Source organism: Antechinus flavipes, chromosome 3 (genome assembly GCF_016432865.1).
Source record: "Antechinus flavipes isolate AdamAnt ecotype Samford, QLD, Australia chromosome 3, AdamAnt_v2, whole genome shotgun sequence".
NCBI classification, from domain to species: Eukaryota; Metazoa; Chordata; class Mammalia; order Dasyuromorphia; family Dasyuridae; genus Antechinus; species Antechinus flavipes.
This window is the reverse complement of record NC_067400.1, coordinates 546,227,289-546,250,560: the sequence shown is the minus strand read 5'-3', so window position 1 is coordinate 546,250,560 and position 23,272 is coordinate 546,227,289. Positions and strand designations below refer to the sequence as shown.

General features: G+C 37.2%; 1 protein-coding gene and 1 long non-coding RNA gene across 2 annotated transcripts in view; both read right to left on the bottom strand.

The window, feature by feature from the left end:
* Nucleotides 1-6,444, bottom strand: part of VPS36 (vacuolar protein sorting 36 homolog) — a 41,608-nt gene extending 35,164 nt beyond the window's left edge. Inside the window, exon 1 of the mRNA XM_051987388.1 lies at nt 6,194-6,444. Coding sequence (XP_051843348.1) covers nt 6,194-6,289 — 96 coding nt within the window. The 5' untranslated portion in view covers nt 6,290-6,444. The remainder of the gene's footprint in view (nt 1-6,193) is intronic.
* Nucleotides 6,445-10,058: 3,614 nt separating this feature from the next.
* Nucleotides 10,059-23,224, bottom strand: LOC127555219 (uncharacterized). Its single transcript, XR_007952186.1, has 3 exons — nt 23,133-23,224; nt 10,601-10,684; nt 10,059-10,143 (listed from the first exon to the last, which is right to left on the bottom strand). It is a non-coding gene; the product is annotated as an uncharacterized LOC127555219 (long non-coding RNA).
* Between the last annotated feature and the right edge of the window lie 48 nt (nt 23,225-23,272).

Below are 23,272 nucleotides of genomic sequence, written 5' to 3'. Positions count from 1 at the left end.
AAGGAGTACATTGCCAAGGGGAGAGAGGAAAGAAGGGGAGAGAGAAGGAAAGGGAGAAAAAGGGAGAGATACTTTGAGGGGAAGAGGGAAGGGAATCCATGGGAAACAATCTGATATATAAGGCTGGAAAAGTAGGTGAAAGCTTTAAAAGCCAGACTAAGGATTTTGTATTCTATGATAGAAGTGATAGAGAGCCATTAAGAATGTTCTTTTTTAAAACAAGGTCACATGTGTATTAAGAATACTAATTTTAAAAAAAGAATACTAATTTAAAAATATATATATATTTTTAAAAGAATATTAATTTGGCATTTGATCAAATGAGTTAATATGTAAAGTTCTTTGCAAAGCTTAAGCTGTGTGAGGGATGGATTGTAGCGGTAAGAGACTGGAGACAAGAATAATTAGGAAGCTCCTTCAAAAGTTCAGGAAAGAGGATTCAGACCAGTAAATGTAATGAAGGGAATATGTCAAGAAATATTGTGGAAGAAGCAGTAAGCTTGGCAAATGATTAGATGTGGGGGGTTAGGAAGAAATGACAAACACAAATCTCCTGGGTTTTGAACCTAAGGACTAACATGATATTAAGGCAATCAAAAGTACGGAAGCTGGGAGGAGTTTGGGTTGAAATGAGTTTGATTTTAGACACATTGAATTTGAGGTGGCAGATAGCTGACACTGTCAGTTCCAGAGAAATGATGTAACACATGCTTATTGGCAATATAGGCCTGGAATTCAGAAAGTAGTAATGTGCAAGCATAAGCTAAGGATAAGGCGACACTAAGAAAACCAGATGGAAATATCCCAATAGTGAGTTTGGTGTAAAGTTTAAGAGATCTGTCTCTGTCACTGTGCATCATTGATATTTCCTGAGAAAGTCAATCAGCTATCAATTTATTAAATACTTACTATTTGCCAGCACTGTGCTAAGCAACCAAGGAGAGAAAGAAATAGCCCCTCTTCTCAAGGAATTCACGTTCTAAAGCAGTAATCTGTATAGACCAAGTGTTTAAAGAGTAGGTGGACTAACAGAAGGCCGAACCAGGAAAGGCCTCCTATGGAGTCTTTAATGAAGCCAGGAAAGCTATGAAGGAGAGGACCAGAAGGAAAGCATGCTAAGTCAGAGTATTGCACAGTTTGAAGGTATAGATGGACATCCTGTGAAAAGAACAGCAAATAGGCCATTGGACAGGGATGGGAGTAAAATCTAATACTGGATCACGTGATGAAGAGTTTTACATGCCAAAGATAGGACTTTATAATTGACATGAGAAGAAATAAAAAGTCGCTTTAACAGGGGCCTATGTCCAATTTAGGAAAACACTTTGGCAGTTATGTGGAAGATGGATTGTACAAGGAAGTGACATGAGGCACAGTGACTGATTAGAAGGTGATTGCAGGAGTTCGGGAGAGGATAATCATAATAATGTGATGGCTGTGTAAGTGAAGAGGACACAGACATGAGATGTCATGGAGAAAGGAAATTCAAAATTCGGCAACAGATTGAATATGAGAACTTGACCAAGAACAAGGAGCCCAGAATGACCCTAAAGTTGCAGGACTAAGTGACTGAAAGGATGCTAGTATCCCAAAAGCTGTAAGGAATTTTGGAAGAAGAAAGGACTAGGTGTGAGAGGTGGAGATAATGAACTGTTTTGGACATGCTGACGTTGAGAAGTTCATGAAACATCATTTTGTGATGTCCAAAAGACAGTTGGTAAATCAAGAAAGAGGCTAGGGCCAGACAGTTCTGGAAACTATGTGCATAGAGATGACAACTGATCCATGGGATCTGATGGGATGTCAAAGTGAAATAGGGAGGGAAAAAATATGAGGGCCTGGGACAACTTGAGGAACACCCGCAATTAGGGGGAGTCATATGAACAAAGAATCAGCAAAGGCGTCTGAGTGGCGGCCAGACAGTTAAGAAGGGGACTAGACAGAGGAGAATAGTGTCCTGAAAATCTAGACAGCAGGGAATATGAAGGAGGAGGTGGTAATCAACAAAGTCCAAGTTTGCAGAGAGCTCAAGAAAGGTGAGGATTGAGGAAAGGTCATTTAGAGATCATCAATAAAAGGAGTAACTAACTCCCCAGGGGTGGAAGGACTCTGACAAATGAAAATAGTGGAAGTAAACTTTTTTCCAGCTAACCAGACACTGCCAACAGTAATTTATCCATTTCCTCCAGGTTGGACCATAAACAAGACACTCCATCTCTTGGCTCCAGGCATTTTCTCTGGCTATCTGCCACATTTCATATCCACCTACTGCTTTCCCTACTTCTTTCAAGTCCCAACTAAAATCTCATCTTCTACAGGAAACCACATCCAAGTCCTCTTAATAACTGTGCCTTCTCTCTAAATTATTTCCTATTTATCCTGTATTTTAGATTGTTTTCCTCCAAAAATTCTGAATCGCACTTGGTCCAGAGTCCTTTTATCTTAATGTGCAAATGCTTTCCCCAGCTTTATGTCAGGATAATTTTGAGGATTTATAATTAATTAGGCATCTGTTTCTCTACAATTCATGTTCAGATTTTTTTTAATGCCATAGGAATATGTTAAAATTTATTATAAGGATTTCACTAAAATGAAACTCCCTCCATCAATATAAAGTGTAAATTGTCTATAATCTTGTCTGAAACACAGAGATGAGAATTTGAATAGCCAACTAATGTTAAAGACAGGATTTGAACTCATTTATTCTTTATTCTGTGTCTATGAGATCATGATGACGTAAGAAAAATGTAACTAAAAAGATTAAGCAAAACTATTTAAATGGTCATTTTCTACTGAACATGAAATATAGTAGAGAACGCACTGGGCCTAAAATCTTGAAGACCCAATTTCAAATCTAGCCCATACACAATATCTATATGAACCTCAGCAAGAGACTGAACCAGTTTGCCTCAGTTTCCTTAATTGTAAAGTGGAAATAATAATAGCATCTACTTTACAGGGTTTCTGTGAGAATCAAATGAGACAATATTTGAAAAGCATCTTATACATAAAATGCTTTTCCTTTCCCTTCCCTTACAGAAACTGTATTTATTGGTGTGGTGGAAAGAACATTAGATTTCAAATGAGAAACCTAGGTTTAAATTTCATCTCTGATATCGACTACCCATAAGACTACAGAGAAGTCATTTAATTTTTTTTCATGGAGATAATATATCTATACCTGTCAGTCAATAAACATTTATTAAGTCCTTTCCATGGATCAGACACTGCTAAGCACCAGGGATACAAAAAGGCAAAGGACAAGACCTGTCTTCAAGGAGCTCATAATCTAATGGAGGAGACAATAAGCAAACATATAAAAACAACGTACATAGAGGATAAATAGGAAATAATTAACAGAAGGAAGGCCCAGGAATTAAGAGCAGTTGTAAAAGGCTTCCTATAGAAGAAGGGATTTAGTTGAGACCTAAAGGAAACCAGGGAAGGAATGAAGAAAAGATGGGACAACCACAGAAAATGCCTAGAATAGAACTGGAGTGTTCTGTTAGTGAATCAGTCAGGCCATTGTCACTGGATTAAAAACTGAAGTATAAGAAGACTAATAAGAAAATGGGATGTATACATTTTAAAGCACTCTATATGTGAACCATCCTTTTTTTCCATTGAGCTAAGTAGATTTTTATGATTAATAATAAATTTTCAATAATCTTTTCTGTTTTGAAAAAATAAAGTCCTAGCACTACTGCATTGTTGGTGGAGTCGTGACCTGATACAAATCATTCTGAAGAGCAATTTATAACTGGGCACCAAGGACAATTAAACTGTGATACTTTGATTCAGCAATACCACTACTAGAACTGTATCCCAAAAAGATTAAAAAAAAAAAAAAAAAGGGGGGGGGGGGAGAGAAGGATCTACTTATACAAAAATATTTATAGCAACTCTTCTTATAGTGCCAAAGAATTAGAAATTGAAGAAATTATGCCCATCAATTGGGAAATAGCTGAATAAGTTGTGATATATGAGTGTAATAGAATACTATTATGCTATAAGAAATGATAAGCAGGTAGATTTCAGAAAAACTTGGAAAGACACATGATTTAATGCAATGGGAAATGAGAACCAGAAAAATATCAGACACAATAATAGCAATATTATATAATGATTAACTATGAATGACTTGGCCATTCTCAGTAATATAATGATCCAAGACAATTCCAGAGAATGAGGAAAACCCAGAAAAAGAACTGATGGAGTCCAATGCACATCAAGACATACTATTTTCACTTTATTTTTTTTCATATTTTTCCTCCTTCTAGTCTAATTTCTCCTTTCATAATATGACTAACATGGAAATGTTTTATATGATTGCACAAATAAAACCTATATCAAATACCTTACTGTCTTGCAGAGGTGAGATGTGAGGGAGAAATCTGGACCTCAAAAATTTTAAATGGAGACGCTAGGGGGCGCAGTGGAGAGAGCACCAGCCCTGAAGTTAGGAGGACCTGAGTTCAAATTTGACCTCAGACACTTAACACTTCCTAGCTGTGTGACTCTGGGCAAGTCATTTAACCCCCAATTGTCTCAGCAAAATAAATAAACAAGTAAGTAAATAAATGTTTAAATTTATCTTTACATGTAATTGAAAAAAAACAAAATATTAAAAAATAAAATTTTAAATTAAAAAAAGTATAATCCCAGAGATAAGTTACAACCCATTGAGTATATTATAAACTTCAAATTTTCAATATTCACTGGGTTAAGTGACTACATAATGACCCCCTTGTTCATTTATAAGAACAAAAAAAGATGGGGGATAAGCTTACTATATAATTACTGTATATGAAAGAATGCTGTCAGAATTATTTCTAATATTTTTAAAACATGACTACCAGTGCATTAGTATTATTTTGGGAGGATAAAGAAGCACTAACAATCAATGGAGGCTGAAAACAGTTAAAAATCGTCTGCTTTAATACAAAACTTGTCTCTCGGGGTATATTCTAGGTATGGGGGTGAGATGGGGCAGGAGGCAATGAAAATAGCTAAGAAAAAAAGAGCTCTTTAAGCCATTTCCTTTACAGTAACTATTTTACTTCACTTTCCTTAAAAGAATCACTAAACATTATACTCTTACGATATTTTTGTATATGCTGAATTTCTTGTCTTACTTCCTCCATTAGATTATGAACTTCTTGGTAGTAGGAATTAGTTAAAAAAAAAAAAAAATCTTTGTAACTTAGGTATAAAAGGCACTTAAAAAGTTGAATTATATCACTTGTTCTAGCAGAGGGAGGAAGGAGAGAGATATGAAATTGGCTTTGTCTGATGAGGAACAAGCATCACAAATATTAAGGTAAGTTAACACATGTTTAATTAATTAGGACCAGCAGCCAGAGATTCAAGTGTGTTACCCTCAAGGAGATGACTGACCATATTTTTGGCACTTTTGCCCCATCTCCATTTTTTTATTTTAGTCATCTCTACAGTTTGAGTAGGGGGGACTGGACAGTGGGGAAGAGGCAGAAATGGAAGGAAGAGAAAGGAAGGGAAAGAAAGAGAGGAAAAGAATTAAAGACGGAGAGAAAGAAAGGAGGAAAACAGTGGAGGAGGAAGGAAAAAAGTTAAAGGGGAACAAACAGGGGAACGGAGGAAAGAGAGGGAGAGAAAATGAAGGGAAAAAAGCATTGAGGGGGGAGAAAAGGAAAAAGGGGAAGAAGAAAAGTAAGAAAGAGGAGTAAGGGAGAGAGGAAAGGAACAAAGAAGGAAGAAAAGGAAAGAGAAATGAGAGATTTAGAGGCAGGAAAGAAAGAAAAAAGAAAGGGAAAAGGTGGGGGGTGGGAGGGAGAGGGAAGAGACAGCTGTCCCCGGCCGCTCAGGGGGAAGGTCGGGGCGGGGGCACGGTTGGAAGCCGGAAGGGCCAGAGCCAGTATTCAGGGAGGACACGGAACCAGGCTGGGCCGCCTGAGGATCCAGGGGCACGTAGGGGGCGACGGTAGCAGAATAACCAGACATCTGGGACCGAGCGGCCCCTCCCCCCAGTTCCTGCGCTCGGGAGGACCACGGCTTCTTGAGAACCCCCCAGAGGCAGCTACACGGGCTTTGCAACGAAGCGCCCCCGGAACAAGCCACAGGCAAAGCTCCGGACCGCTCCCCGCCTGCTCCCCGGCCTGGCCTCTTCCAGCCGAGCGGAACCCCGCCGCCCGCTCGCCCCATGGCAGCCGCGCACCTTCTCCTCGCCATCGTAGATGCGGACCCCACGCTGCTGGATCACCAGCGTTTCATTGATTTCCAAGAGGCCGTTTGTCCACACGAACCGGTCCATGACACGCCGCCGCCTCCGCAGTTCCGGGCCCGGCCCAGCCTCTGCCCAGTCTCTCTCTCCCCAGCCGCGGAGCCGCCAGACCGGCAGCCTCCCGCACTGCGAGGGCGTGGCGCCCTCTGGCGGCCCGGCTGCTCCGCGGGAGCCGCAAGGAGGGGGCGGGGCGTACTGCGTGCATTTGCGGGGAGTGGGGGGAGAGGAGAAAGAGGGGAGGTTGAGAGAGAGAGGAAGGGGATTATCCAGATCCGCTGTTCCGAAACTCTTGGACTCTATCCAGCCTAGAAGCATTTCCCCCTTTCCATATAGTAGGCATATGGTGGGGATGATAATCATACTGACATTCCCCACCCCCAATTAATAGAAATCTAGTCCTTCCCCTTCCTCCGCCAAGAAAGCAAGCCAGCCAGCACTTGTACTAGATATATATATTTGTACTTCAGCAAAACAAATTCTGGTATCCGCCTCGTGCAAAAAATGCCTAAGTCTGCACCTTGCATCCATCACGTCGATGACAGTTGGTTCATCATTGGTCCTCTGGAATCTTGGGTAGTCACTGAGGTTGAGCAAAGTTCTTAAGCTTTTCAAAGTTGTTTCTCTTTGTATGTTTATTCATTTTATAAATTAATGATTATAATTAATTTACTAATAATCAGATTATTCTGGTTCTGTTCACCTCCTTCTGCATCAGTTCATACAAGTTTTCCTAGGTTTTTAATAACCAATGTTTGCAACACATGGTCTCATTTGAGCCTCATAATCTTTTCAAGTAGGTGCTCCAGGGTACAAGTGTTTTTCAGATAAAAAAAAAATCTGAGTCCAAATACTGTGTTCCATAGATTTTATTTCTCACAAATGACCATGGGATTTTTATTGATACTGGTAAGAGTATCAGTAATAGCTTATAGTTAACAAAGTTTATTGATTTTACTTACAGAGAGGCGAATTTTTAACTGAGGAGTTTGTAAATAAAACTTTGAAAGTGTGGTGGATAATTAATTGTAACTGAGGAAACAATCTGAGCAAAAGAAATTTACTGCTTAGGCAGTCAGAATGAATGGGTTAGTGGTTTCGCACATTAAGTTCAAAGATCCTGAATACAGAGTGAAGGAAATTTTTAGACATAAAAAACAAATAAGATTAATTGATTATAATAACATTAACCAGTATACAAAATTAGGTAATATAATTTCTAATCAGAGGTTTTCCAATTTGGGAGGGGGGGATCAAGAACCAGTACTTCTATATATAAATAAAAAGATATTGATTAATTTCAACCACCTGAATGCATGAAACAACAGATGACATATAATCTTGCTGCCCAGAGATGAATAACAGAAAAAGAGGACAAAACAAATACAAGAGGCAGCATTAGATGGAATCATTGTTCATAAGCTAAGACTCTGATTGGTTCTTTTGATTCCCTACTGAAGCAATTTTATTTTGTAAGTGATCTTCATTTTAGTTCATCAATTCTCCAGTCTTGATTAAGAGGGGAGGAGCCAGTCCATTCCCCCATTAATCACTTATTTATGAGCCAAATCAAGGTTTATCAAATCCTCAGGATCAGAATTAGAATTGTCTAAAAAGAAAAGACCACTAGGTGTCATTGTCTCACAACATAGGGCAACAATTGATCCGTAGGAGAAAAATAAACATTAAACTTGAAAAGAAAAGAGCCCATTTGCCTTTGATGTTGAATAATCCATTATTCTGTAACCAAATAAACTAAAGGGAGAGATTCCACCGAGGATCTTTTGGGTCAGGAAATTGTGTTTCTTCTGTAAAGGGTTGAATTTCATGAAGGCTGATTACAGTGTCTATTTACAGATTAACATTGGAACAAGAACAATGATTAATCATACACAGGCCCCTCCTTGTGATACTATAATATCAAGAACCATGAGATTTTATAAAGCTAATTATATTAAGAAATCAATCTTCATTTGGAGGGAGGAATTCACTAGTAAGTAGCATGGACAAGTTTCTCAATTCCAAGTGATTAAATTTCAAGGGACCTGCTCCAATGCTGACACTGCAAAGAATCTTCTTCTCTAGCCCATTTTCTTTCGCAGGATTACTCATTAACTTTTTTCTTTTTTCACAGCCATACCAACACACATTAAAATTTCTAGTGCTTCTTCCCACCAATCCTGTAGTATGGTTAAAGACTGAGACTGCTAGGGCTAAATAAGTGATCCCACAAATTCCAAAATAATTTGGGGGAAGAGAGGAATAAGTTTTATTTCTACAGATGAAAAATTACCAGGGAATGCTAAATTCCATGGAAGATTGGTGGTATCTAAGCTTTGTCCAGCCTAAATGCTGTCAAATCTAATCTGACCTAAGCTGTTCCCGGTGAGATTTGCTTGGATTTACAATCTGCATAGCTGTTATAAAAACAAACTCTGACACAAATGAAAAAATCTCCCCTGTTTATATCAGGAAAAGTAATGCTATGGTTACAATTGATTACTTTGCCAAAGTCACTGGTATAAATGTGGCCAGAATCTCAGGTGATACATAAAGAGGCATATTAATAGTAACAGAAACAGCCCTGGCTACCAGAGGTTGATCTTAAATGTGAGCACTTCACAGAGGATAAGGATCATTGATCTGAGGTCAGCCCAATTTAGGATCTTCCTATTAGGGGCACACAAATTACTGCACTGAAGCCACAACTGAAAAACTTCCAATAAACAGTGGGATTTAACTACATCTTGATTATGGCAAAGCATCATTCTCTGTGATGGGGGATGGTTTCCCATGAGTTAGGGCCCCCCCATGTCATATATATGACATACCTAATATCCCTGAGGCCCAGTAATTTTCAAGTGCTATAGTTTGTCCTGCTTCACTGTGTAATTTAACAGTATTGAGTCTTTTCCAGTCTTCCTGAAAGGAGTAGATGGGGAGGAAAACCCAGCAGATAATAATAGTAAAACTAAATAACAAAAAAACCTAGAATTACATAAGAGATAAACGATAATATTCAGGCATAAAGTAAATGGTATAAGCATACAGACCAGATAAAAGGATTCTCATTTTCTATATAAACACCAAAAATTCCCAAGAAGCAAGCAGATTACTGCTTGGGTTTTCCATTCTCAAATCCTATTGAGAGGAGTTAACTGGAGAGAAAAGAGCAACAGGAAAAAATATCAGAATCAAACAATATAACAAGGAGTACCAATATCTCTGGTCACAATTAAAATGATTAAAAATATGACACATAGAACAAGTGCTAAAACAAAAAGCTTCCATTTTTCTGAATATGTAGAATATTCAGAAAGATGGGTGTTTATTGCTTCTTCATTCTCTAAGGAAGAGTTAACAGACTGGGTAAAATTGTTAGTAGATGAAAATATAAGCGACATAAAGTAAATCACAAAATGCATTATGAATCTAAATAGGGAGCAGGTTTTTCATGAGAATAATGGATCCAAGAATCCTTCTCTCCAATCTCGATTGCAGTAGTGATAGTCAGCAACACTTTGGAACAGGCCTACCCACAGGAGGAGTTCTGCTGGTTTGCTAAGGATTTTTAATGCAGCTCGTGTCATGGAATTCTTTCAGTCTCTTCTGTAACTCTTGTATGTAAGAAGCAACAAAGTACCGACTCCTAAAAATTATATGTATTCTGGGTTGAAAGATTTGGAAACAAAAAAATGTCAAAAGGAAAAACACGTAATTCCTCCTGGGTCTACTCTTGAGATGGAATTATGAAGGGTAAATAGCAGGCCATTTAATGTTCTGAAACAACACAACTTGCAAATTATAGTCTTAAATTCTTTATTCATATATTCAACTTGACCAGAACTCTGGGGAGTAACAAGGGGTATGAGATTTTGAAGTTATACCTAAACAGGAATAAAGTTGAGAAAGATTGTGTTAATGAAATGAGTTTCTCCTGAGTCAATATGATATTGTAGGACCAAACTGGAGGACAATTTCTTAGGGGATTGTTTTAACTACAAAACTAGCAATAGCCCTTGACTTAAGGACAAGTTTCTATGTAGTGAGTCAGTTGACCACAACATTAAGGGTAATTTTGTAGTGGCTAAATTTCCATGTGACAAGTAGCATAAGGGACAGAAGTTGCCCCAGTGGCTGAGAAACTGGTGGTTGGAGGGAAAGAGTTGAAGAAGAGTAGGAAGTTCAGGATATAAAGAAGTGACCTTATGAGGGAGGCAGGCAAAAACCATCACTCAAAGCTATCCAGAAAAACTAAAGTTCATTTGCTCAATAGATTTTTCAAAGGCTATCTTTAATTTCTTCAATTTGCAATAGTAAAGAGATCCAAATAAAAAACATCACCTGATTCCATGATATTAAAATTATATTCAAGGAGGAATCCACAGGTATCTTGTTATTGCTGGTACTGATTTTTTTTCATGACTCCTAGGGAAAAAAAAAATAATAATAATAAAATTAATTCTAAACCATCTTATTATCTGGGGCAAATATAATTTGGCCCTATACTTTCCCAGTGAAAATCTAAACTTTTCCAATTCCTGGGGCAAATCTGATCTTCTCCAATCCCAACTTAATCCAAACCTAAGCTTAATTCAGCCCCCAGCACAAGAAGCTTGGGGAAGTACCCTTTCTATCCCAAGAACAGAGCTCAACTGTAAAAGTAATGAAATAGGTTGAAAAAAATGAGCAAAAAGCAAAAATAAAACCTGACCATAGGAAGATATGGTGACAGTGAAGATCAAGACACAAACTCAGAAGAAAACAATGATAAAAAGCTCATATGTAAAACCTTAAAGAAAAAAATGTGAATTGATCTCAGGCTCAAAAAGAAGTGAAAGAAAAGGGATTTTAAAAATCAAAAGAGGAAAGGTAAAAGAAAAATTGAGGAAAGAAATGAGAGTGAAGCAAGAAAATGAAAATGAAGGAGTCAACAACTTGATTAGAAAATGGAAGGTACACAAAAATTTACTGAAAAAAATAAGTCCTTAAGGAGAATAGGCCAAATAGAAAGGGGAAGGGGGTAAAAAAAAAAAAAAAAAAAAAAAAAGCTAGCTGAAAAAATAACTAATAAATAGCTAAAAAATAACAGCTAAAAACTAGAATTGGACATATGGAAGCTAATGATTCCATGAGACATCAAGAATCAAACAAAATTATGGTGGCTAGGTGGCACAGTGGATAGAGTACCAGCCCTGAAGTCAGGAAGACCCGAGTTCAAATCTGACCTCAGACACTTGACACTTAACACTTTCTAGTCAGTATGATCCTGGGCAAGTCACTTAATCCCAATTGCCTCAGGAAAAAATAATAAAGAATTGAAAAAAATAGAAAATATGAGCTATCTTATTGGAAAAGCAACTAACCTTTATATGTTTAAGAAATGATGCTGTTAGAGATACTTATTCTAAAAAAAATTTTTCCAGTTTTCTGCTTTTTTTTTTTTTATCTTGGCTAATAATTGGTTTTATTTGTACAAAATCTTTTAAATATCAGAATTATCCATTTATATCCCACAATGCTCTCTACCTCACTTATTCATAAAAAATTCTTATTATAAATCTAATAGGTAATATGTTTCACGCTTTTCTAATGTACTTATATTTATTTTGACCATAACTTGTTAAAAAGTTTAAGATACTAGTCTATATCTAGTTTTTTGCCAGATTACTTTTCAATTTTCTCAGAAATTTTTACCAAATAATGAGTTCTATGCCAAAAGTTAGATCTTATCCTTTTTTCAAAAAATGAAGTTACTATAGTCATTTATTACTGTGCATACCTAACTATTTTACTAACCTACTACCCTTTCTTAGCCAGTATTAGATGGCTAATTTTGATGATTACTGCCTTGTAGTACAGTTTAAAATCTCATACTGCTAGACCTCTTTTGTTTACATTTCCCCCCATTAATTCCTTTGATATTCTTGGCCTTTTGTTTTTCCAAATGAATGTTGGAAACAAAAATGTCAACAAAATAATCTTTGGTACTTTAATTGGGATGGCACTGAATAAGTATAGGTAGTATTATCATTTTTCTTATATTGGCTCAGCCTATCAATGAAGGTATGTGGATTAGTGTAGATAGAATTATCATTATCGTTATATTAGTTCAGCCCATCGATGAATAATTTATATTTCTCCAATTATTTAAATCTGACTTTTATTTGTATAAAATTATTTTATAACTATGTTCAAATAGTTCCCGAGTTGCTATTGGCAGGTATACTCCCATGTATTTTATATTGTCTATAGTTATTTTAATTATTATTTGGGCATATAGATGTTCAGGGAAGACTAGCAGTACCTCTACTGTGAGGACTTCCAAGCCTTTTTTAGGACTACTTTCCATCTTTGGTATCCACCTGATACCCAATTCTTACCTGTAGTTTCAAAATGCTGAAGCATGCATGGTGGTCATACTCTAATAAAACAATTTAGGCAAATGAGTTAAAACAGATTAAGGATAACTGAGGGATCTTAGATCTATAGGTGAGTCAGGGGTATTTCTACCCCTAGGATGTGAAGACCTGCACTGGCAGAATGGGTGGATGAGAACACTTTGTTCCAGTGGCCAATATAGTGGATAAACAGCAGATGCTGTGGAATGGTTAGAAGTTGAGTAGACATCAAACATCCACTGTATCCTGAACCAAGAATAGTTTGGTGGAAATGATGCAGAAATTCAGAAGCTGCTCAAATGGAAAGCCCTCCACAGATGAATAGTTCATCTATCTCTAAGCATTTGCATCCATCAAAAATAAAGTACAAGTGAAGCTTAGAAATATATAGGATTCCTGACTTAGTAAAGAGAAAATGAAATTTAGTTTTATGCTGATAACAATCCAAAGTGCTTTTGTGATGCCTTGAGGGCTATTTATAGGCAAAAGATATGTGGTACATCCCAGCTACTCAGTGCTGATGGATCCACATGGATTGGTGATGGACATAATCCTGGAAAACTGAAGTGAAGAGGAGATTTTGAATGCTCAGTTGGCAAAATATATGGTGCTCATTCTATTCCAGCTGAGCTTTTTAAGGTAGGAATCCATTGCTTATATAAAAGCTGGTGGAAATCTTCTGGGTTATATGAAAAAAGGAGATTAAACTTCAGGAGTCAAGGCTGTGTCCAGTGTCCATCTCTATCAAAGTCTGTGACAATTATAGGGGGGAAGAGGTGGTCTCCCTCTTATTCCTCATTGCTGGTAAGATATTGTCAGAATCCTCAAGAGATAGACCCTTTGCCTTTGAACATGGCCATCTACCTGAGACCTAGTGTGCCTTCCAAAAGGGCCAAAGAGTGTGGCCCTGGTGCTTGCTGCCTGACAAGTCAGAAGAAATGCCAAGATCAGAATAATGGTCTATACAGGATGTTTGCTGATCTGCCCATAGTCCTTGACCTCCTCAGTCACAACAGCTTGTGGAAGATCTGGATAAAATTTTGTTTCCCAGACAAGTTCATCAGTATAGTATGCAGCTGCATGATGACATGCTTCCCTAGTTCTGGATGTTGGACAATGATCTCCAGCTTCCTCAGGAAGCGTGAAACGAGGATGGTGTTTCCTCCCATGCTTTCTAGCCTCCTTAGATGCCTTCCATGAGGATGAAAATGGCATTATAGTTGGATAACAAACTGATGGTAAATTATTGAATTTGAAAAGGTTACAAACCAGGACTAAAGTACATGGAGAGTTGGTGCATCTTTTTTTGTTGTTGTTGTTCATAGGTGATTATGTATTTAATGCAACCTCCGGGGCTGAGGTAAAATAGAATATAAAGTCAGCATTGCATTAATTTTCTTTTTTTTTTTTTTGTTAAGTCAAAACGGTTAAAAGTGACTTGCCCAGGGTCACACAGCTAAGTAAGCATTAAGTGATTGAGGCTGGATTTGAACTCAAGTCCTCTTGACTTCAGAGCTGGTGCTCTATCCACTGCATTATCCAGCAAATAGAAAAATTTTGAATGCTGTGGATGTAAGCTCACTTATTTTGGCAACATGCTTTCCAGGAATGTACATGTAGATGTGAGGTTCACATACTCATGGCCAGAGGAGCTCAATGTTTGGGAAGCTTTGGAGTAAAGTGTGGGAGAAGAGATATTATTAAGCTATCTAACTGAAAGTCTATAAAGCTGTTGTATACCAAGGAAACCTGGACAGTATACCCAGCACCATGACTAAAAATTGAACTGCTTCCACTTGAATTGTCCTAGAAAGACTCAAGTTGTACCTGGTAAGATGACGTACGAGACACAAATGTCCAAACTTCAATGGTTGGCGACATCAATGCCCAAATACATGTTTACCTTTATGTAAAGGTCTGAAACTCTTAAAAGGTGTGCTTGAATCAGACAACTGAGCACTTAAGGCTAATTACCTGTTGGTATACAGATAACTGTAGGAAGGATTAGAGCAGGGGTCCTCAAACTTTTTAAATAGGGGGCCAGTTCACTGTCTCTCAAACTGTTGGAGGGCCAGACTATAGTAAAAACAAAAACTTTGTTTTGTGGGCCTTTAAATAAAGAAACTTCATAGCTCTGGGTGAGGGGGATAATTGTCCTCAGCTGCCGCATCTGGCCATAGTTTGAGGACCCCTGGATTAGAGGGTGGTGTGAGACGAGCCAGACTCACTTTTCAGTAGGATGAGGAGGAGAAAGGTTGGTGGCAAGCCTGTGACAGTTTGTCTGTCTCCTTCACTTCTCCCCCTAAAGACCAAGGACTTTTACTTATCCTGACTCTGGCTGTTCTTGAGGCCTCCAAGGAGCTAATCTGAACTTTACATTACCTAAAAGATTATTTTACTGAGAACTCACAGAAGGCAGTCACTCAGAAGAAATGCTACAGGCACAAGTCTCTCTGAAAAAATTTGCAATCAATGGTGAGACATGGGAATCACTTTGCACAGGAACACCCAGCATAGTGTGTCCACATCAAAAAAGGTACAGAACTCTATGAGCAAAGCAGTATTTCAATAGCTTAAAGAAACACGAGATGGGCACATTTAGAGACACCTCCACTCTACACGTTCACATCAACAGTTTGTGCCCAATTTGGGGTAGTCTTTTGAACTAATATATTAGTCTGATCAGCCACAACTGGACATCATGACCACAACATAGAGGTGTCATTTTGTTTTTCTTTAAGCACAAAGAACAATCAAATGAAATATCTCTTACTATCTCTTCTTTCAAAACTTTGTTGGTTAATATGTAGAAATGCTAATGACGTGTGTGGGTTTATTTTATGTCTTCCTACTTTACTAGAAATATCAATTTGACTAATTTTTAATTTGAATTTCTAGAATTTTCCAACTACTCCATCATAGATTCTGTAAAAAGAGAACACCTTATTACCTCACTACCCATTTGTATTGCTTCTATTTTTTCTTCCCTTATTGCTATTTGCTAGTATATCTAGTACAATATTGAATAATAGTGGTGATAATGGGCTTTATTTCTGATCTTATAGAGAAGGCTTCTAGCTTATCCCCGTTCCAAATTTTTGCTGATAGGTAGATGCTTCTTGTCATTTTAAGGAAAATCCATTTATACCTATGCTTATAAGTGTTTTTAATGGGAATGAGTATTATATTTTGTCAAAAGCTTTTATAATCACAATTTTTAATTGATTTTGTTATTTAATCAATTATGTTATCTTTTCCTTATGCTGAGCCAGCTCTACATTCCCAATATAAATCCTCATTGATCAAATGTACAATCTTTTGTCATTTATTGTTGTTTAGCTAGTAACTAAGAATTTTTTGTATCCATATTCATTAGTGAAAATGGTATATAATTTTCTTTATCTGTTTTTGCTTTTCCTGGTTTAGGTATCAACATATTTGTTTCAAAAAAGGACTGTTTTTGCATGTAATTACAAATAATTTATTTAATCTTGAAATTAGTTTATCTTAAATGTTTGTTATAATTTATTATCTGGTCAGGATGCTTTTAAATCCATCTGTTCCTGATGCCTTTTTTTTTTTTCTTAGAAAACTTACTTATGGCCTGTTCAATTTCATTTTCTAAAATAAGTTTATTTTGATATTCTATTTCCTCTTTTGTTAAACTGGGAAATTTATATTTTTGTAAGTGTTCTTCCATTTCACTTACATTGTCAAATTTATTCATACATAATTAGGTAAATTAACTTCGAACAATTGCTTAAATTTCATCATTATTAGTAGTATCTTAGTTATGTGATCCTGGGCAAGTCACATAATCATGAGCCTCAGTTTACTCAACTGTAAAATGAGGATGTTAGCAGTATTTGCCTCAGTTTTGCTGTGATCATCAAATGAGAGTTATAATATGTAAAGTACTTTCTTAACCTTAAAGTGCTACATAAATGCTACAATTATTTAGTTCTTATTTTAAACCTATAGAAACTGAGTTCCACAGAAGATGTCATTTGCCTAAGATTAGACAATTAAAAGATTAAGCTAGGATTTCTTTTAAATGTATTTTTATTTAAATACAAAAATAAAACAAATACAAAATAGAAAAAACAAAACACAAAAAACTGTTATATGCATAGCAGAACATAAGAAAGGACTCAAAATATGTAACAATAAATTTCTATTTCAAGAAAGCATACATAAAAATAGAACACATTGCATTTTGCTCATCTTTTTTTTGCTTCCCTGGAGTTTTTTTGCTTTTTGCTGTGAAATTTTTACTTTATTCTTTTTTTTCCCCCTTTCCTCCCTTCCATCTCACCCAAGAAGGTACAGTTAAGCATGAATATATTTATGTACACACACATATATACATAATTGTACCTAGATATCTTTAATCATATATATATGTATGTATACATAAGGTTGTACTATACTGGTTTCCTATTCTTGGGGACTCCTCAATTTCTACCTACTACTTTGCCTTACTATTACTTAATCTATACCCCCTCCAGGGATCTCTTTTTTATTCTCTTCTCCACACTTTCTTCCCCTATTTCCCCTCTCTTTTTATGCTATTTCATTAATCTTCACACCATACCCCATTCCCAATAATCTATACACCCTTCTATATCCCCCATTCTAACTTTTCCCCTTATTTCTTAATAAATTTAGAAGACTTTATATATATGTATTGCTCCCTCTTTAGATCTTCCTTCAGTTCTCCCCCTTTGGCCTAGAACCCAACTGAGAACTCTACCCTCTTGTGTAAAGGGCTGAAACTATTAAGTCAATGCACTGAAGTCAGGACTGCCAAGCATTTGAGACTAACTACTGATTGGACAATACTCCATGGGCATATGCTTGGAAAATGGTCCTTCCCACTATCCTGTGCTGGCTCAATGATTGGTGTATACAAAGGATTGTAGGAGGGACTCAGGGGTGGAGTAAGACTAGCCAGGGTCACTCTTTGTGGTAGACGAGGGAGAAGGCGGTCACGGAGATTCTGTTTCCATCCTGTTTTATCCTGCGTCTAAAGACCAAGAATAAAGACTAGGGACTTTTGTTTATTCTGATTCCAGCTGATTCTGGGGTGTCCTGGGTGCTAGCGTGGTCGCCATACTCTTGTAAGCATCTGCAGCCAGTAGCATCCCTCCCTACAGCTTCTATACTCAGCAATTGAATGCTGGCTTCTTCTTGCCCAAGGCTAAGTCTCAACAGCACAACTGGGTCTGCCATTCCTTATCCAAAGAGGTTCCCTCAATCTTCCCCATTCAGATGTCCAGCTCCCCAAGATACAGGTAATCAAATACCCTACAGCTAATAAAGACCCTAGGACCTTCCTGGCTAAGTGGGCCATTGGCAGGAGAAGGCTTTTGTTGAATTTAAGTGGGCATTTGTGGCAGTAGACCCTAGTTGAATCTCCAAAGTTATTCCCCAAGGCAAGAAAGAAGGAAAATTGACAGAATTATCTTGAAGGATCCCTTTGTTGTACTTAAGTAGGCCTTTGTGGAAATGAGCCTTTGTGGAATTCCTTACACTGACAAAATTATCTGACCCCATAGTTAATGTATGCAGTGGACAAAGCTGTAGATGTCAATCCCTGAGGTTTTCTCCTATAAAAGAATCTATTTGTACCCCATTTCTTTGCTAACTCCTTAGATAAGTACTTAGCCCATCTTATGGCATCTTCCCCCTTGTTATGGTGTTTCTCCCTTTGTTAATGGCCAGTTCCTACAAATTCTTTTAAGACACCTGGCCACTTGGGTCAGAAAACCCAACACCTACATTGTCAGGTGAAAGTCTCTGGGGCTGGGGCCCAGGCTATACTCTTGGTGTTTCAGAGGAACTGGCCTGGAATTGCTTACATCTCTGAACCAAACCTGTTCCTGATCTTTCTTTACTCTTCTCACATTGTCCCAGGAGTGTTATGTTCTTCTCTAAAATATAATTCTGGGAGCAGGTTTCTTCGGGGGCTTCTGGGAGCAGCCTTCCTTTCAGTTCTGTGTAATCACCTCAAATGCAGCCAGGAATTTAAGTCCAGATCCTTTATTGTTCCTTCAAAATAGTCCAGTTAGCTTTCTTAGAAGCCTATCTCCCTCCTTGATTCTGAGAGCTATTGCCACTAGACAATAGTCTCTTCCAGCTTCTGCCTCTAGCTCCCTCAGAATGTCTCCAGCCAGCACAAGGGTGGGAAATGGAATGAATCTGTCTTTTCCTCCAAGAGTGAGCTTGTCCTTTTGTGGGCTTGTCCTTTAGTGAGTTCTTTCTTATATATGCTCTCTTAAAGGTGTGAATCTTGTAGAATTCTAATAAGTACTAAGTACATTAGTGAACTAGAGAACTGTTAAGTACCATGCTAAATTAGATAATTATTGTCTCTATCAATTCCAGTGACTTAGCACCTTGTAAGAATCCTAACACAGGAGGACCACTGTTCTCCAACTTTTTTGTTTTTAACTATTCTACAATCCCCCTGAGATGCAACTTTTTCTTATTTGTGGAAGAAATCTGAAAAGCTTAGAATTTTCTGACCTATTTTCCCATCTTCCCAGAATCCTTTCTCCAGAGCTGGGATTCTTAGATTCTATGACTTCACGTTCAACACTCCAAACTCAGTATTCTTTCTTCTGATTTGTGAAAGAGTTGCTGTGTTGGGATATTTTGCTACTTTGCCCATGTCATTCTTTGAGTCTGAAAAACAGGCCTATGTTCCCTCCTGGAAAGATCTATCTGAATTATTGCCTACAATCAATCAATCAGTCAACATTTATGAAATACCTAGTCTGTGCCCAGCACTGTACTAAGACAAAAAAAAAAAAAAAGAGATAAAACATTTACATCCTTACCACTAAAATAATGTTATTTCTAGTTTTGAAGGAAAAAATAGAGGGTAGGTAATGGGGAAAGGAGTTTTTCTAGAGAAAAAGCTATTTGGATAATGGTGGTCACAGACCTACAGAGAATAAAGATATCATCCCAGTATGAAGTATGTAGGGTTAGGTATTCAGGGGGTAAGCGAGTCACTTTTACAGTCAAGATATTGAAAGAGTCCTCTTTAGAGTGAATTAGTAATCAATTGGCAAATAAAAAGTGCGCAAATTTAAAAGGGTAAAAGAAAAAATTATTAACAATCTTAGCAGCCCAAACTCTGTACTTGAATTCTATGTTTGGAATTATGAATTATGGTTTGGCAATTTATGTTGATTATTGAAGGTGAGGAGAGTGGTAGACTTTAGGTAGAAGGAGAAAAAGATAGACAATAAAGTGAGATGAACTGAATGATAATTTGGAAAACATGAATAAGAAGTTCAGAATGGACGAGCATTCCAAATGAATGAGTTCTAAACTGAATACCTGGAAGAAACATTTGCGTCTTTGAAATCCACAGATCAATATGAATATTTAAGTGCTGAAAAAACAAAGATATGGCCATAGGAATTTTGACATAACAAATTCAGGTGACAGGTGCCTAAATCCAGTATTTTAATAAGGGAATCATCCCTGGTTATACCAAAGAAAGGCCCTAGATAGAGCCTGAAGCAGAGCCTTGTTACCTTGAGAAAAATGGTCTTACCCACATAACATATTGATGAGGTGTGTGAATGAGTGTGATTCCTTTTGCTCGGAAACAGGCTCAGAAGTGAAAGAATTCAATAAACTCAAAATTCTGTGACAAAAATAGGAGATTTTATTATACATTAAGAAGCTTTCCCTTTAGCATGCTTATTGCTCAACGAGGAGAATCTGTAAAGAATAGTTACCAAAAGACCTATTTTATGAGTAATCAGACCAGGATTTCTCAAATGAATGTGAAGTTTTTTCCTGAAAATGTGACTTTCTTAAAAATCAATAGGAGTTTGATTTGCCCTTGAATGATTCTTCTTATCTCACTCTGAAAGGATATGAAACCATTTGGAGTCTAGGGTTTTTTTTTTTGCAGATCAAAGGGAACATGGTTTTTGTGATTCTATATAATTTTTTACAGCATTCACTCAGGTCATAGAGTTCACTCACATCAATATTTGTGATTTCCTCAAATTTTATATATCTTTCTTTTGGTGGTAGTCAGGGCTAAGTGATTTTGCCAGGGTCACACAGTTAGTAAAGTGTCTGGCATATCTATATCTATCAATCTATAATTTTTTTTATCCCTATCAGAGAAGTACCTTACTTTTGCTTTTTTCTTGTTATTGCTGTGCATTTTATACTGAGGCTAAAGTGAAGGGAGCATCTCTTCCTTAGAGGCAGCATGATAGAGGGTAAAAGTACTAGTTTTAAAGTCAGAGAACTTGACTCCAAATTTCTCATCCTGAAAATGAGAAGACTGTAGTAGATGACCTTTGGTACCCTTTCTACATCTATGATGCTATTCTGAACTCTTCTTCATCCATCATGAAAGGAGCTCTCCATACAAATGCTGCAGGGCAAGGGAAACTGGACCTCTCCCTTTTAATAAAGAAAATTTTGCCCACCTATATCATAAGAAAACCAAAAACTTAAATGAAATGGGTGAATATCTATTTTTTTTAAATAACTTTTTATAGACAGAACCCATGTCAGGGTAATTTTTTACAACATTATCCCTTGCACTCACTTCTGTTCCGATTTTTCCCCTCCCTCCCTCCACCCCCTCCCCCAGATGGCAAGCAGTCCTTTACATGTTAAATAGGTTGCAGTATATCCTAGATATAATATATGTGTGCAGAACCGAACAGTTCTCTTGTTGCACAGGGAGAATTGGATTCATAAGATATAAATAACCCAGGAAGAAAAACAAAAATGCAAGCAGTTTATATTGATTTCCCAGTGTTCTTTCTTTGGGTGTAGCTGCTTCTGTCCATCCTTGATCAATTGAAACTGAATTAGCTCTCTTTATCGAAGAGATCCATTTCCATCAGAATACATCCTCAAACAGTATCATTGTTGAAGTATATAATGATCTCCTGGTTCTGCTCATTTCACTTAGCATCAGTTCATGTAAGTCTCTCCAAGCCTCTCTGTATTCATCCTGCTGGTCATTTCTTACAGAACAATAATATCCCATAACATTCATATACCACAATTTACCCAGCCATTCTCCAATTGATGGGCATCCATTCATTTTTCAGCTTCTAGCCACTACAAACAGGGCTGCCACAAACATTTTGGCACATACAGGTCCCTTTCCTTTCTTTAGTATCTCTTTGGGGTATAAGCCCAGTAGAAACACTGCTGGATCAAAGGGTATGCACAGTTTGATAACTTTTTGAGCATAGTTCCAAATTGCTCTCCAGAATGGCTGGATGTGTTCACAATTCCACCAACAAGGTATCAGTGTCCCTGTTTTCCCACATCCCCTTCAACATTCCACATTATCTTTCCCTGTCATTCTAGCCAGTCTGACAGGTGTGTCTTAATTTGCATTTCTCTGATTAATAATGATTTGGAGCATATTTTCATATGGCTATAAATAGTTTTAATTTCTTCTTCTGAGAATTGTCTGTTCATATCTTTTGACCATTTATCAATTGGAGAATGGCTTAATTTCTTATAAATTAGAGTCAATTCTCTATATATTTTGGAAATGAGGCCTTTATCAGAACCTTTAACTGTAAAAATGTTTTCCCAGTTTATTGTTTCAATGGGTGAATATCTAAAAAAATATATGTGCAATTTAACAGAAGAAGAGATTGTAAATAAACCAATGGAGAGGGTTAAAGGGAGTCGAACAAATCATAAATAAAATCTCAAAGAGAAAAATCAATCCACATATATATTACAAATAATAGCATAATATTATATATAATATGTAATTATATAACAATATATTATATAATGTAATATTACATATTACTACTACATATATATTATATTGCCAAGCATGGCGATAAGAGCCAGGGACAGAAAAAGAGGTCAACATAGTCTCTTCCCTGAAAGCCCTTACGCTCTAAAAGGGAAGATGTGAACATTCAAACAAGCAAAAAAAAAAAAAAATGCTACCAAGCAAATTTCATAGAGGATATTTAAAAATGTAACAGGTTTAATAATTAGGAAGGTTTGGGAAAGGCTTCCAGTAATATATGAAGTTTTAGTTGGGACTTGAAGGAATCCAGGAAAATCGGTAAGTGGAGGTGAGCAGATGTTGACGCTGGGGAGGACCATTTGGGATTTACAAAGCGAATTCTATCAAACATTCAAAGAATAATTAATTGCATTATACAAACTATACAAAGACAGGCAAAGCGATTCTCTCCCATTCCTTCTATGATCTAAGTATAATCTTGCTACCTAAACCAAAGAGAGCCAAAACGGAGAAAGAAAACTATACACCAAGCACATGGACTTATGAATTTATCGAGTATTAGTTACGGAAGCGTACCCGAGTTTTAGTTAAGGAGATTACGGAAGCCTAGCAAGCAGCCGCCAAGTCTTTTCTAGGACTAGCTCCACCCCCAAATTCCCACCTGATTAGGAGAATCCCAGAAAGGGAGAAGACTTACCCCGGTTTATTTTGGTTTGAAAGTCCATAAGACCCACCCCATAGCTAGAGTACGCCAGGACACGACCTAGCAACCGCAACTCTCCTCAGCCCATTGGTCCATTCAATTCAAGCTCCGAGCCAATAGGCGGAGAGCATGTG